The sequence below is a fragment of the Thamnophis elegans genome, chromosome 6 (assembly GCF_009769535.1).
Source record: "Thamnophis elegans isolate rThaEle1 chromosome 6, rThaEle1.pri, whole genome shotgun sequence".
In the NCBI taxonomy this organism is placed as follows: Eukaryota; Metazoa; Chordata; class Lepidosauria; order Squamata; family Colubridae; genus Thamnophis; species Thamnophis elegans.
Genome location: NC_045546.1, coordinates 64346093 through 64362346, shown reverse-complemented (window position 1 = coordinate 64362346; position 16254 = coordinate 64346093). Strand labels below are relative to the sequence as shown.

The following is a 16254-nucleotide window of genomic DNA, read 5'->3' as shown; positions in this document are numbered from 1 at the left end:
TAGCATTTTCTTTAGTGCCAAGTAACTGCCCCCCCCAAAAAAAAATGGGTGGTAGGTAGGTGCATGGGCAAAGCTACTTTAAAAAGCAGCAGAGAAATGCTATGTATATGTCCCCACTTGCTTCCGAAATCCTTCTGGAACTGAAGCTGAAGCTCTTTACAACATTGTGAAGATTAGTTCATCTGCCTTAAGGAAAAATAATATTAAGGATTAATTACTGCATTCACATCTACGAAATTCCTGAAGGCTAATCTTAACAATTTAATTAACTGTACTGTATACGATTTTAAAATTACTGACAACTTCAGAAATCCAAGTTTTTACAGAATTGAACAAAATTAACTCAGGCAAATTGTCAACCCTGAAGCTGACCTGATTGAAGCCATTTTGAGGCTTCAGTGTTGCCTCACTGGAGCTGAGGGATAGAGAGGGACTAGAGATAGCTGGGGTTAACAAAATACTTTCTCTTGGGAACCAAGGACATTCTCACACCTGGTCAGAGGGATGAGTGACATTACCAGGCAACCAGACGTCAACATGATTGGACCATGTGATTGATTGTTTGAGGAAGAGGAAAAACTTTTACTTTTAATTAGGTGAAAACCCTGGGAACCTTCAGAGTTGGTTTTCACCAGAATTGTGCCAATATGATACACCCAATAAAACTGTTCTTTAAGGAACCTACCTGACTCAGAGTTTTTCTTGCTATGGGTGTATTACTTGGAATCCTGACACAAGTTCTTTTAAATTGAAGAACATTTTTCTGTGCTCTTCTGACAAAAAAGTTAAATAATTTTTAAATATTCTTTTAATTTGAGAATAATTACTCTTTCAATCTGGGAATAATTTCTATTGAACCAGTGTATGATATTCAAAGAATTGTAACATAATAGTTATTATATTGCTTTTAACCAGAAAATCCAATTGCCTTTTGAAAATAGCACCTTTGGGACAACCATGACTTGGTTGACTGAGAATCTCCACAGATATAAAAGGGACTATTTTGTCAGACAGTGCAGGTGAGTTGTGGGATTGACAACAGTGATGAATACATTTTTGCCAAGGGTATGCTCAGTTGATTCCCCCACAACCACCACCAAAGGAACATAAAGGGTTTTTATTTACAGTATATTGACTGATAAATCAACGGATAAATTTAAATTTCTTCTGTGTTAATGCCATTTGCATTATTTATATAAAAAGAAGAGACAAATATTTAAAAACCAGCAAAAATTTTTTTTATCTATTTAGTTTGAAAAACACCTTGTGCTATGAAAATTCAATTAATCCTATCAGCAGTTTACATGGGGCTTAATAGGATGAGCTGAGGTGGCGCAGTGGTTAGAGTGCAGTACTGCAGGCCACTTCAGTTGACTGCTAACTGCAGTTTGGCGGTTCAAATCTCACCGGCTCAGGGTTGACTCAGCCTTCCATCCTTCCAAGGTGGGTAAAATGAGGACCCAGAGTGTGGGGCAATATGCTGACTCTGTAAACCGCTTAGAGAGGGCTGAAAGCCCTATGAAGCAGTATATAAGTCGAACTGCTATTGCTATTGCTATTGCTATGTTCTAGTGTTGACTTCCTGTGGTGACATGAGGGCAAAGAAATTATAACTCTACTAGCTTTGCTTGAGTTTCTGTTGTGAAGATCCTGAAAAAGGATGAGTTGAACCTGGAGGGATCAACAGGAGAGAGGGGAAGCCTGGGCGCCAAAGGAGGAAGCAAGCAACTTCCCTATCGGATGAGGGGAAAACCCCTTGAAATCACTGTTGAAGAAATCGGCATCCATGGCCAATTTTGGGTGGTGACTACCACACATGAGGGAGAGAAAAGAGCAACACAGCAGCATTGGTGAGAATATTTAAAACAACTAAAATGCAATAAATTCTATTAAAGACTCATTGAGCTAGAATTTCAAAACTTTGAAATGAGCTGGATACAGCTTAATATCAGCAGCTACAAGAAAAGGGAAAGCAAGCAATTTCCTATAGCAATAGAAGGTTTGGAGTGACTTGAGAACAGAACTAAATAAGGAGAGATTTGGACAATAAACAGAAATTGGAGCCAGAGAAATCGGTGACAATTGTGAAGAAGAGGAGAGAACTATTTGAAATACTGGAGAGAAAGTGAAATATAGAAAGTAAATATCGGACTTTTTGAAGGAAAAAGAAAAACCCTATACGAAAGAAGAGTAACACCGCCATCTAATGGAGAAAGAAATAAGAATTAATAACAGTATATAATATTGCTGATGCAATCTGGATTTTTTTTTTGTGATCTCTGAAATCGGATTTAAAAAATGGGACAACATTGAAAGAAGAAATATAAATATAAACTGAACTGTGATGAGATAAAATATTGTTATGAACTATTGGTGAACTATTGGTGATACTTTGAAATTATCAATGTTATAAATAGATGACATAATATTATATAAGAATTAAAATTAAGGATTTATTAGCCTAAACATATTGTATACATAGGGAATAGTAAAAAAATAGTAATATAGTGTTGAAGTGGGGGATGTTAGTTTGAAATTATTGAAGAGATGATATAAAGTTGCATACAGAATCAAATTAAGAATGTGTTAGTTTAAATATATTCAATATTGCATGAATATTGTGTGGATTGACTTCCATACTAACCCAAATATATAGAAATTAAGTTGTTAGATTGCAGGACTGAATGATATTGAATTGAATTGAAATGTGCATGGAAGAGAGAAAGTTCAAAGATTGAAGTAGCTGGTATAAGAGAATAGAAACAAGCACTGGGCAGAGAGAAGTATATGTTATTGTGGGAAAAATTGTAAGGAAATTAAAATCAAAAATGACAAGTACAACAATTAGTAAAATGAATAGAAAGGCAGCATCCAATCCAACATCAGCAACATCACTCTCAAATCAGCGCAAAATTGAGAGCACACTGGATATAGAGAAAGCAAGCTCAACAACGAACCTTCAGTGTATGCAAGTTGCATTAGCAGTGATACAAGAAACAATGCTGCTTCAGGTGGCACCGTAGGCTCTGATGGACGTTCCTCTGGGACGTTCCAGCCCCGAGATCACATTAAGCTGCTAGAACAGCATAAATCAGCTGACTAGCAGTTTGAAAACTCTCCCCTCGGGAAAAGAGGGGGAGAAGAGCTGCCGAGCGAGGGTAGAGCACCCTTAAATCCCCAGGAGTAATTCTGGGGCTTGGAAGGTGAGAGCCCCCCTGTAGCCCAACAATACTGTGCTCTCGGTGACGCATCTGCATTTGCAGAACAAATCCCTGCAATCAACGTTTTAATCTGCATTTGAATAAGAAGCAGGCAGAGCAAAGACAGGAGCGTTTACAATTGCAAGTACAAACCTTAACTCTGTTTGAGGATAATCTCCTTCTGTGAAGATTAATGGTATAGAAGGGAAAATGATGCCTGAACATCAAAGGGTGTGGTTAAAGTGAAACTTAACAAGCAATTATCTGTTAAGTGTTTGCTGACGTTGTTAAAAGAACCAAGAGTTCAAGATTAACAAAACAGCATTGGCTCACTAACAAGCTATAAGATTTAACAAATCTGGGGACTTAGTGGACTTTTTGGACTTAACTATTCGGCTGTAGAAAAGTGTGATTTGAATAGTTGAAATGGCTTCAAAGCAAGTCAAATTAACTGCTTCTAAGAGCACTGGCAGCTCTCCAGCCCAGACACACAAATTGCAATCTTTATTACCTCCCCCGCGCAGAAGCTTTAACACTTGAAGCTCTGCAGGGCGCCTTAAAGGAACAGGCCTCTGTTCTTGAAGGAAAAATCACAACTGCCTTTAAAGATGTGTCTGATGAGATGTCTGAAATCAAGGACTTAATCCAAACTCGCAATCAGCAAATAGGAGAAGACATAGTGGATGCATTTAAGGGTTTGCTCAGTTATGTAATCTCATTGGAGGATAGGGTGGAAGAAATTAATCAGTCCAATGTGAATTTAGAGAGTAAAGTTGATGATGCTCAAAGCAAGATTGAAAAGTCAGAGACAAAAATCACAGTGATACAATATAGAGCAATGGAATTTGCTTTGAGAATAAGAGGTCTGAAAGAAAATAACCAAGAAAATTTGAAAGAGATTTTTGCAGAAGCCTTTGATCAATTAATTGGTGAACCCAGGGCTGAATATGATTGGCAGAGCGATAAAATGTATTGCTTTAATTCATGGATTGCCAGACAGAGACAACTACCAAGAGATATTGTAATCTATTTTGTCACCAGGAATACAAGGAATGTGATATTACAAGCGACCTATAAAACCAAATTGTAGGTTGCAGGTCAGGAGGTGATGGTATTGAAGGAAATTCCACCTAAAATGTTGAGATCTAGAAAGGATTATGCATTTTTAGTGGATGAACTCAGAAATCGCCAGATACAGTTCAGATGGGAGGTCCTAGCCGGATTGGTGGTGAACTACTCAGGAGAAAGATATCGTCTTAATTCAGTTTGGAAGGCTAGAGATTTTTACAGCAATGTATTAAAGGCTGGATACCCTCCATCTCCAGGATTTAGAGGAAGAAAAGAAGCAGGAGAGGCCAGACAGGAAGAAATCCAGGCACAAGTGGATGCTGCTAAAGCCCTGAACCTCCTTGAGGAGACAGAAGGAATTATGGAGCAAAGAAAAACTTGAGTGGCTACCAAACATAAGGAACAAGAATTAAACATGCCACAAGCTCAGACAACAATCCAAGCAACTACAAACACAAATACAGAAGCTGTGAAGGGAGCTAGACCGAAGATGAAATTCCAGGATTTCCAGGTGGCTCTTAAAAAGCTTCAGGGAGCTGAAGATGACAATTAAATTTTTAACCTGAAACGTTAATGGTTTAAACTCACCATAAAAAAGGAAAAAAATATTTCGCTATTTGAAACAATTCAAAAATGATGTAATTTGCTTGCAAGAAACACATATTAGAACAAATGACCAGAAATATTTGATGAATGCAAGATTGGGGCAAGATTGGGACAACATTTCGTGGCATCTGCTCTGGAGAAAAAAAAATGGTATAGTTATATACTTAAGAAAGGATTTAAAGGCTGAATTAATTGAAGCAGATCCTCAAGGAAGATACATTGCAATTGAATTATTAATAGAAGGAAAGAAAACACTCTTAATGGGAGTATATGCCCCCAATCAACAACAAGAAAATTTTTATAAATTGCTCCACATTAAGTTAACACAATGGGATTATAGATCATGTATATTATTGGGTGACTGGAACGGAGTATTGGATACCAAGAAAGACAAGAAGGGACTTTTGCAAAATATTCAATCACGAGCAAGATTACCTAAATCTTTCTTTGATATGATGGATGATATGGAATTAAGAGACATTTGGCGAGAATGGAATGTTAAAGAACAGGATTTTAAATTCTTTTCTGATAGGCATCAATCCTTCCCTAGGATTGATTTTATATTAATTACAAATGATTTTCTTTCTAGGGTGAAGAAGACGAAGATATGCCCGAGAACTTTAACAGATCATAACCTGGTTTGGATGGAACTGGAATATGGAGAGGGATCCAGGAGGTCTTGGAGGTTAAATGAAAATTTATTTAGATACACAAGTAATGTCAATGAATGCAAAAAACTGTTGAAAGAATATTTTCTTTTTAACATGGATAAGGGAACATCTATGGAAATGGTTTGGGATGCAAGTAAAGCGTATATGAGAGGAGTTTTAATAAACTTAAATAACCTATATAGACGTAGACAGGGGGAAAAATGAAGGGAATTAGAAGAAGAGATAAAAAAGAAAGAGCAGGGGCTAATATCTAATCCAGATGATATGAAGACAAAAGAGGCAATTACTTTATTACCAGCGCAATTTTACATGTTGATGTCAGACCAAATAGCAACTAACCTGTTATATGCTAAACATAATACTTTTTGCAATGCAAATAAACTAGGCAGATGGTTAGCATATATGTTAAGGAAAAAACAAAAATCTCATACTATAGAGAAAATAGAATACAAAGGTAAAGAAGCCTAGCAACAGGATATGATTAAAAAGGCCTTTTTAGAATTTTATACAAGATTGTACGCTGGTGATAAAATACAAGGCTTAGACATAGATAGACACTTGGAGAAAGAGAAAATTCCTATAATTACAGGTGAGCAAAGGGAGAGACTGAACCAACCGATAACTATGGAGGAAATTCTCCTGGTAATTAAGCAGTTAAAAGTTGGCCCCTGGTACGGATGGATTGACAGTGCCTTATTATAAAAACTTACAATTAGAAATGGTAGAATCTCTTAAGTAACTATTTAATAAAATTCAACTGGAAGGAAGGGTACTACCATCTTGGAGAACAGCCTTTATTTCCCTGATTCTGAAAGAAGATCAAGATCACAGTCAGCCCAAAAATTACAGGCCTCTATCACTACTTAATACAGATTATAATTTTTTTGCCAAAATATTAGCAAATAGGTTGATGTTAGTTATACAAAGAATGATTCACAATGATCAATCTGGTTTCATACATGGGAGACAAATGAAAAGTAATGTAAGACAAATTGTTAATATATTGGAGTATTTGGGGAAGAATAACCAAGTCCCCGCAGCACTTATATTCTTGGATGCGGAGAAAGCATTTGATCGAGTGAATTGGCAATTTCTAATGAAAATAATACAAAAGATGTAGCTTGGAGAGTACTTTACACAATCTATCAAGGCAATATATCAGAAACAAACAGCACAAATTATAGTTAATGGTAGTCTAACAGAATCCTTTAAAATTGAAAAAGGAATAAGACAGGGGTGCCCTCTATCTTCATTATTGTTTATCTTAACCTTGGAGTTATTGCTGAATAACATATGTGGGTCAGATGATTTACAGGGAATTAAGATTAGGCATTACGAATACAGAGTATGAGCATTTCCGGATGACTTGGTTGTAACTTTAACCCAACTGAGGAAATCAGTTATAGGCTTAATGAATATAATCAATCAATATGGTTAAGTATCTGGGTTTAAAATAAATCTAGGGAAAACCAAGATGATAGTTAAAAATATGACTACAAATCAAAGAGAAGAACTAGAAAGAGTAACAGGATGCGAGATAGTAAAAAAGATTAAATATTTAGGAGTTTATATCACAACTTCAAATGGGAAATTATATAAGTATAATTATGAACCATTATGGCACAAAATACAGATAGAGATGAACAAATGGGAAAAATTACAATTCTCTTTGCTGGGAAGGATAGCAGCAGTAAAAATGAATGTTTTGCCTAAGTTTCTATTTCTTTTTCAAATAATCCCAATACTCAAAAAAGATGCAAATTTGGAAGAATGGCAGAAATGTATTAATAAATTTTTGGGGCAGGGAAGAAACCGAGAATAAAACTTAAAATAATGCAAGACATATGTGAAAGAGGAGGTTTGAAAATGCCCAACTTAAAATTATACTATGAAGCAGTAGTTTTATCAACAATTAGTGATTGGATCAATTTAACTGAGGATATAACATTGAATATTGAGGGATATGATTTGGTATATGGTTGGCATGCTTATTTAATATATAATAAGAAGGTGGACAAGATTTTTAAAAGCCATATTTTAAGGAATGCTCTATTGCGTGTCTGGAAAAAATATCAATATAAATTAAATGATAAGATACCGATGTGGGCAGTACCCAGGCACGCAATAGAGAATATAAGCATATAACAAAAACAGGATGTAACCACAGAGAGCTTCTTAATATAGAAAGAGGTGTACCACGGTTAAAGCATTTGAATGCACTAAAAGAGGAAAGGGTAATCCAAACCTGGTTTCAGTATGGACAGTTACAGGCTAGATGGAAAAAAGACCAGAAAAATGGTATTATGCAAAATGAGGATAATTTGGTAACACAAATTAGGGACCCTCAAATGCATATAAAAAGATTATATAATATATTGATAGAAACAGATTCTGAAACAGAGCTAGTTAAAGACTATGATAAAATGGGCACAAAACTTTGAAGAACCAATAATGATGGAAACATGGGAAAAGATTTGGGTAAGAAATGTAAAATTTACGCAAGCTCAAAACTTGAGAGAGAATTTTTATAAGATGTTTTATAGATGGCATTTAGATCCCAAAAAATTAGCTTATATGTATCTAAATGCTGGAGATGTGATTGTGCTGATGCTACGTGTTATCATATATGGTGAACTTGTAAAAAAGTCAAAGCATTTTGGATAAATATATGGTGGATTATTCAAAATATTTTTAAAAAAGGATAAAGTTTGCTCCTCAGTTATTCTTGTTAGGTATAATTACAGATTGTACAGCTATAGCAACTAATTTGATTCTGAACTTAACAACGGCAGCAAGATTGTTGGTGGTGCAGTACTGGAAGAAGGAAGAATTGCCTACTATTCAAGAATGGACTTTAAAAGTAACAAACTTAGCAGAAATGGCTAAAATATCAGCATACTTGAAGGACCATTCAGATGAGAAATATAAGCTGGAATGGAGAAGATTATATTCAAAATGATGTGCCAGTGCCTGGAAGCTGTCAGGGTCTGGATGGGAGTGAACAAACTTGCACTCAATCCTGACAAGACCGAGTGGCTGTGGATGTTGCCCCCCAAGGACAGCCCAGATAGTCCATCCCTAAGCCTGGGGGGGTGAAAATTTACACCCCTCAGAGAGGGTCCTCAACTTGGGAGTCCTCCTGGACCTGCAGCTGACATTAGAACATCACCTGTTGGCTGTGACCAGGGGGGCCTTTGCCCAGGTTCGCCTGGTGCACCAGTTGCGGCCCTATTTGGATCGGGAGGCACTTCAAACAGTCATTCATGCCCTCAACACTTCAAGACTTGACTACAGTAATGCGCTCTACATGGGGCTGCCCCTGAAAAGTGTTCGGAGACTACAATTAGTCCAGAATGCAGCCGCGCGAGCGATACTGGGTGTACCAAGATACACCCACGTTACACCTATCCTCCGCGAGCTGCACTGGCTTCCTATCGGTCTCCGAACGCGATTCAAGGTGCTGGTTATTACCTTTAAAGCCCTACATGGCCTAGAACCTGGATATCTGCGAGACTGTCTTCTGTCGCATACCTCCCAACGGCCGATAAGATCGCACAGGGTGGGCCTTCTCCAGGTGCCATCAGCCAGACAATGTTGGCTGGCGGCTCCCCGGGGGGAGGGCCTTCTCTGTAGCCGCTCCGACCCTATGGAATGAACTACCCCCAGAGATCCGGACCCTATCCACTCTCATGGCCTTCCAAAAGGCTATCAAAACCTGGCTTTTCCGGCAGGCCTGGGGCTGTTGACCTCATGACTGAGGTCCAGCCCCAACCAGAGTGGATGTATGATGTGGTTTTTAAACTGTTTCCTCTGTTTTTAATTCTTTTTTTTGAAGTTTGTCTTTCTGTAAGCCGCCCGGAGTCCTTCGGGATTGGGCGGCCTATAAATTTATTAAATCCAATTCAATTCAATTCAAAAATAAATATGGGACTAAGAAATTTCAGTTATCTTATGAATGAATGAACAAGGAATGTTACAACTCATCTAAAGTTATTTTTACAAAAGGGGAGTTAAAGTATAAGTGAAGGTACGATGCTAAAGTTAGTTTATTTTAGTGTATGATTGTTAAATGTTATACCCCGTATTTTGCTCTGGGAGGTTGGGGTGGGAGGGTGGGAGGGGAGGTGGGATTGGGGTGGAGGGAGGGAAGGGGAAGGGAATACAATTGTAAAATTTATTAAAACTTTTAAATAAAAAAGTGAAAAAGAAACAATGCTGAAAACACAGGAAACAATTACAAAAACACAAGAAACAATTACAAAAAATCACAAAAAAACTAGGAGAAATCATGAAGAAATTAAACTAGAAATGGGAGAAATGAAGAGTGAGATTAGAAGAATAGATGATAGAATAGGGAAAATGCAAAGTGAAATTACAAAAAATGAACAAAAAATTCAAAAAGTAGAAACAAACATAGAAAAAATGGAGAAGAGAATAGAGATGGTAGATGAGAAGCTGACTACACTAAAACAATTAGGGGGAAAATAGTGTTTCTGGAACTGGAAAAAACTGGCCTCTTTCTGCGCTTTCAAAATATAATAGAAGAAAAGGAGGAGGATTTAGGGGAAACAATCACAAAGATTGTTGCGAACATATTACAAAACAACAAACAAGAAACAAGAAGGGACATAGACAAGTGTATTGAATCCACACAAATTATGCCAGAAGACACAGGCTCCCAAAAGAAATCCACGTACACTTTGCTAGAAAATCAGTAAGAGATGAAGTATATAAGAAAGTGAGAGAAAAACAAATAACATATAAAGAAAGAGAGATACAAATCCTGAGACAAATCCTGAAAATAGTGAGAGACCAGAGAAGGCAATATCAGTTCCTTACACAACAACTAATAAGGTACAATGTAATGTTCAGATGGCTCACACCAGAGAGAGTGATGATTACCTGGCAGGATAAAAGATATAAAATAGACACAGTCGAGAAAGCACATGAGTTCTTTGAACATCATTTCACCGCTGAGGAAGAACACGAAAGTAAAGAGGCACCAGAGAGTAGAAGTCAAGAAGAACAGTCTGTTGAAAACAGGGAGGAAGAAAGAGAACAAAGAAGAAGACAGAAAGAGAACAAATAGAACAAGAAGGTAGTAAAATAGGAATAGAGACAAACGCAAGGAAACTTAGGGCGGCACACAAATAACACAATAGAACAAGAAATTAAGTTACTCTCACTAAATATAAATGGATTAAACTCACCTGAAAAGAGAAGGCAAAGTTTGACTAGATTACAAAAAATGAATATGGACATAGTATACCTTCAACAGGTACATATTAAAAACCAATATAACAAACTTCTAGAATATCCAAAGTTAGGAAAACTATTTACAACATTAACACAATAAAAAAGAGGAATTGCAATATACATCAAAGAATGGATAAATGCAAAAAAAAATACAGATAAAGAAGGAAGGATTTTAATGATAGAAATAGAAACAGAACAAAGAAAAATTCTTCTCACAGCAATAGTTAAGATATGGAAAGAAGTGAGACAGGGTTGTTTATTATCACCTTTATTATTTATACTATCACTGGAAGTTCTACTAACAGAAATTAGAAACAATCAAGAAATAAAGGGATTAACAATTAAAAAAGAGGAATATAAATCACAGGCATTTTTGGATGATATGGTATTCATATTAGAGGATCCATTAAAATCAGGAATTAAATTAATCCCCAAAATAGAGGAATTTGGTAAGGTAGCGGGACTTAAAATTAATAAGAACAAAACAAAGATCATTATGAAGAATTTTACTAAAAAACAAGAGCAAGATTTAGAGGAAAACATGGGAATGCAAATAGCAAAAAAAGTAAAGTATCTAGGAATTTGGCTGACAGGTAAATGCTTAACAATTAAAGAAGATAATTATGTTAAAACGATTCAGAAAATTAAGGAAGATCTGGAAAATTGGAGGAAACTACAAATATCCTTAATGGGAAGAATTGCCATCATTAAAATGAATATACTACCAAAAAATTATTTTTATTTCAAGTGATGCTGATTAGCCTAGGGAATTTTTTTTCATAGATTTAAATAAATTAATTGCACAGTTTATTTGGTCAGGGAAAAAACCATGAATTAAATTAAAATTGTTACAAGACAGTAGAGAAAGGAGGATTCGGACTTCCCGATTGGGAGCTTTATTACCAAGCAGCAGCTCTCACCTGGATAAAGGACTGGATCAATTTAAAAAACAGAAGATTATTAACAACAGGTTATAATTTGGAATTGGGTTGGCACCCCTTTATTTGGAATGGGAAGGACAAGATTCATAGCTACTTCCAAAAACATTTGATTAGAAAAGCTCTACCACAAACATGGTTAAAAATCAAAACAAAACATTATAATAAAATCCCAACCTGGCTATCCACCATGGAAGCTCTGATATACTCGAACGTATTGGAATGTATAAACAAGATAATAAGATATAAAGACATATTAGACAACCAAGAAAGGCTAAAAACAAGGCAAGAACTGAAAGACGAGGGAATAGATATTGGCTGGTGGCCCTATTTACAAATATAGGCAAGGTATAAAAAAGACAGGGAAAGAGGCGGATTCTATAAGGAGCTGCAAGAGCTAGATAAAATTTTACAGGGAACCGAAGAAAAATTGATTTAAAAAATATATCACTACTTATTAAAATTTAAAATGGAAGAAGAAATTATGAAAGAAACGATGATAACATGGGTGATAAAATAGTATAGAATTGGCAGAATGGGGAAAAAATTGGGAAATAAACTACAAATGAACGACGGCAACGGCTTATAGAGAGAACATGTACAAAATGTTCTACAGATGGCACCTTCCACCAGCGAGAATTGCAAAAATGTTCCCGGAGTGTTCACCTATTTGCTGGAAATGCAACAAACAACATGGAACATACTACCATATGTGGTGGACGTGCACAGCTGCGAAAAAGTATTGGGAAAAAATAAAAGATTGGCTAGAGGAGATTACTACACATCAAATTGCACTAAAACCCAAATTATTTTTGTTAGGGATTATAAAAGGAAAATATGAAAAAAATATTAGATACTTAATTTTACACATCGTTACGGCAGTGAGAATTATATTCGCACAAAACTGGAAAAATAGTTATATACCAACAGAAGAAAATGTAATTAAAAAAATATTGGAATGTGCAGAGATGGATAGGCTCATGAAAGAACTAAAAGAGAAAGACAAATCTGAATACTACTCCGTATGGGATTTATTGTACAATTGGTTAGAGCAATGGTTCCCAAAATTTTTCAGTCCACCGCCCCCTTGGTGCTACAAACTGATCCTCGGTGCCCCCCCACCCAGTGGTGGAATTCAATTTTTTTACTACCGGTTCTGTGGGCGTGGCTTGATGGGCGTGGATGGGGGGGTCATATGACTGGGCGGTTTCCCCGATGGAAGGAAGATATTAACAGTAAAATTCAAAACTGTAGCAATTAATTGCACATTTATTCAAAATCCAATTTAAAAACCTTTTTAGTTAATGTTAATTCAACAAAATTGTTGAACATGATACAGTGATACCAGGTTTTCAAAGTCTGATAGTCATTTATCAAGAACCTTAGTAACTAGTAACTTAGTAAACTCAGTAAAATTTAGTAACTACTTCACTGTTCAATAAATTCTTAATGTGATGGATGGGCTTGATGAAGTGATACCAGTTTTCCAATGTCTGGTTTTAAGTCACTTAGCAGGAGTCTTAAATCACCACATTCAGTAATCTGGAGTCGATTTCTTTGCTTGAAGAGAAGTTAGATGACCACACTGAAGCCACGTTCCATCAAATATGATATTGGAAATGCAACAAGGAGCTTCTTAAGTATTCTCCATAGTGCAGGATAGCGATCAGAATTTTCTTTCTGTAACCAAAACTCTTGGTACGATTTCTTAAACTTTGGCTTCAGCTCAATGTCATTTTGCAGCTCTATGAGATGTTCCTCCACTACCCCATCTTCCTCAGTATCTGAAAATGGATTTATCACCCAATCTGGAATTTCCATCAAAAGAAGATCCTGATATTGCTCAGACATATCTTTATGTAGCATGTCCAAATGGTCACAAAAAACTTGAAGATCATCATCTTGTATCCCACCTTTCTCTTCTAGGTCAGACAAGCTCGAAAATTGGTATAGCTTGCGATGGCCTATATTGCGCTTGAATAGAGTTAACTTTGAAATAAACATGGAGATGACAGATTTGGCCTTAATAAGATTGACCTTATTTCCTTGCAACTGCAAATTCACTTCATTGAACTTTGCAAATAGTTCTGATAAATAAGCAATGTTATGCCTGATCTCTTTGAGTTCACCACTGAGCAAAGCATTCTTGTCTTCAAAAAACTCCACAACCGTGTCAAAAAGATTGTAAAAGCATCTCACACAGTTGCCTGTTGATAGCCAACAAACTTCTGTATGAAGCAGCAAACAATCAAGATTCTAGGAAGGGAAGGAGCAGCATAGCAGCAACCAGAGACCTCAATTACTCAATCAGAATAGAGCTGGAAGAGACCTTGGAGGTCTTCTAGTCCAACCCCTGCTCAACCAGGAGCAATCCTATACAATTTCAGACAAGTGGCTGTCCGGTCTCTTCTTGAAAGCCTCTAGTGATGGAGCACCCACAACTTCTGGAGGCAACTTCTATTCCACTGATTTATTGTCCTCACTATTAGGAAGTTTCTCCTTAGTTCTAGGTTGCTTCTCTCCTTGATTAGTTTCCACCCATTGTTTCTTATCATGCTTTGGAGAACAGATTGACTCCCTCTTCTCTGTGGCAGCCCCTCAAATAATAGAAGACTGCTATCAGGTGCCCCCCCCCATCCGTTTCTCTAGATTGGCCATTCCCAATTCTTGCAACTGTTTTTCCTATATTTTAGTCTCCAGGCCTTTAAACATCTTAGTTGCTCTTCTTTGCACTTCTTCCAAAATCTTCCAAGGTGCATGGAACAATGTTACCTTCTCACCAAAGGTGGTCCCTATATTTCTACTTGAATTGTTTATGTGCTTTCGAGCTGCTAGGTTGGTAGAAGCTGGGACAAGTAACAGGAACTCACTCCGTTACATGGCACTAGGGATTCGAACCGCCAAACTGCCGACCTTTCGATCGACAAGCTCAGCATTTTGATTTAGTAAATGTTCAAAATTACAACAGCACTAAAAAAGTGACTTATGACTATTTTTCACACTTAAAACCATTGCACCAACCCTGGGGTCATGTGATCAAAATTGGGATCCTTGTCAACTGGCTCATTTTACGAAGGTTTCAAGCGTCATGTGATCCTCTTTTGTGAGGTCTGACAAGCGAAGACAATGGGGAAACCAGATTCGCTTAACAACATATGTGACTCACTTAACAACTGGAGAGATTCACTGTAACTGTGGCACAAAAGGTTGTAAAATTCACTTAACAAATGTTTCACTCAACAACAACAATTTTGGTCTCAGTTATGACCGTAAGTGCTGGCTGCCTCCCAGTGAGCCTGGGGGAGAAGGGGGAGCATCAGATGGGTTTCACAAATACATCACTAGCATTTTTCTCCAGTCCCTGGGGAGTGTGTGTGTGAGGGGACACACCTGGCATTCCTCCAGGTGCCCAGAACCAGCTTTTCCCTGTGGAATGCCAGGGAGACTGAAAAAAAATGTATGAAATAATGTAAACGCACAAATATATAAAGTCATAGTTATAAAAGATTTAATATATTATATACTTTACAAAATGACATAAATGTAGTAAAAACTGCTATACATAGAACATATAGAATATTATATATAGAATGAAAAATGTATGGAATAATGTAAATGCACAAATATATGAAGTCATAGTTAAAAGGATTTATTGGTAGAGATAAAACAGACACAACAGCTAGGTAAAAAATGTAATGTGTTGCAAAGATGTGAAGTTTGTACAAACAAATTTTTTAAAAAAGGATGTTCTAGTGTTTGCTGGAATACTTAACTAAAAATTGACAAGAAGATAGAAATGTAATATAATTAAGATAATGCTTAGACCTAATTTATAAACAGTTCTAATTAGGTTTGACTTTTTGAACCTGCTCAATATGACTTCATACCCAATCAAAACTATGACTGAAGACTCTGAAGCTTTGTGTACCTTGGAGTATTACTCAAAAATTCCAGAATGGATGTTTGACTTTTTTACTTTCTAAACATTGAAAATGAAGGTGTAAAATATATCTAAAATCTATTTAAAAATATATATCTTGTTTTGAATCATCTATGTGAAAAAAATAATCTGTACATACATAAAATCCTATTTGCACAAACCTTCAGGATCAAGGAGTTTCTCAATTCCCAGGTGAAGTTTAGCTATATTGAACGCATGATCTAATCTGTGCACAGCGGATTGTTGATAAACCACATCTTCCCAATTGAAGAGATCTGGCCTGGGGAAAAGAAGAAAGCACAAGTTTACTTTCGGAATTACACACACACACACACACACACACACACACACACACACACACACACACAGAGTCTGAATCCCAAATGTTAAGAGAACTACAGATAACAAGAGTGGCATCTTCTACAGACAACATTATCTAATAAAAGTTAAATATCAAACAAACACAGATGTTATCCATTAAATGTTTTAGATTTAAACAATTTAAAGGCAGGAAGAAATCCCATTTTAGAGAAACAATATGAAATTTTAAACTGTTCATTACACTGTTGTAGTGT

The 16254-nt window shown here is 36.4% G+C and overlaps 1 protein-coding gene across 1 annotated transcript in view; it reads right to left on the bottom strand.

The window, feature by feature from the left end:
* The window catches only part of DMD (dystrophin), a 1161901-nt gene that overhangs the window by 1046962 nt on the left and 98685 nt on the right, over positions 1-16254 (bottom strand). The window contains 1 exon segment of the mRNA XM_032219839.1: positions 15841-15959. Coding sequence (XP_032075730.1) covers positions 15841-15959 — 119 coding nt within the window.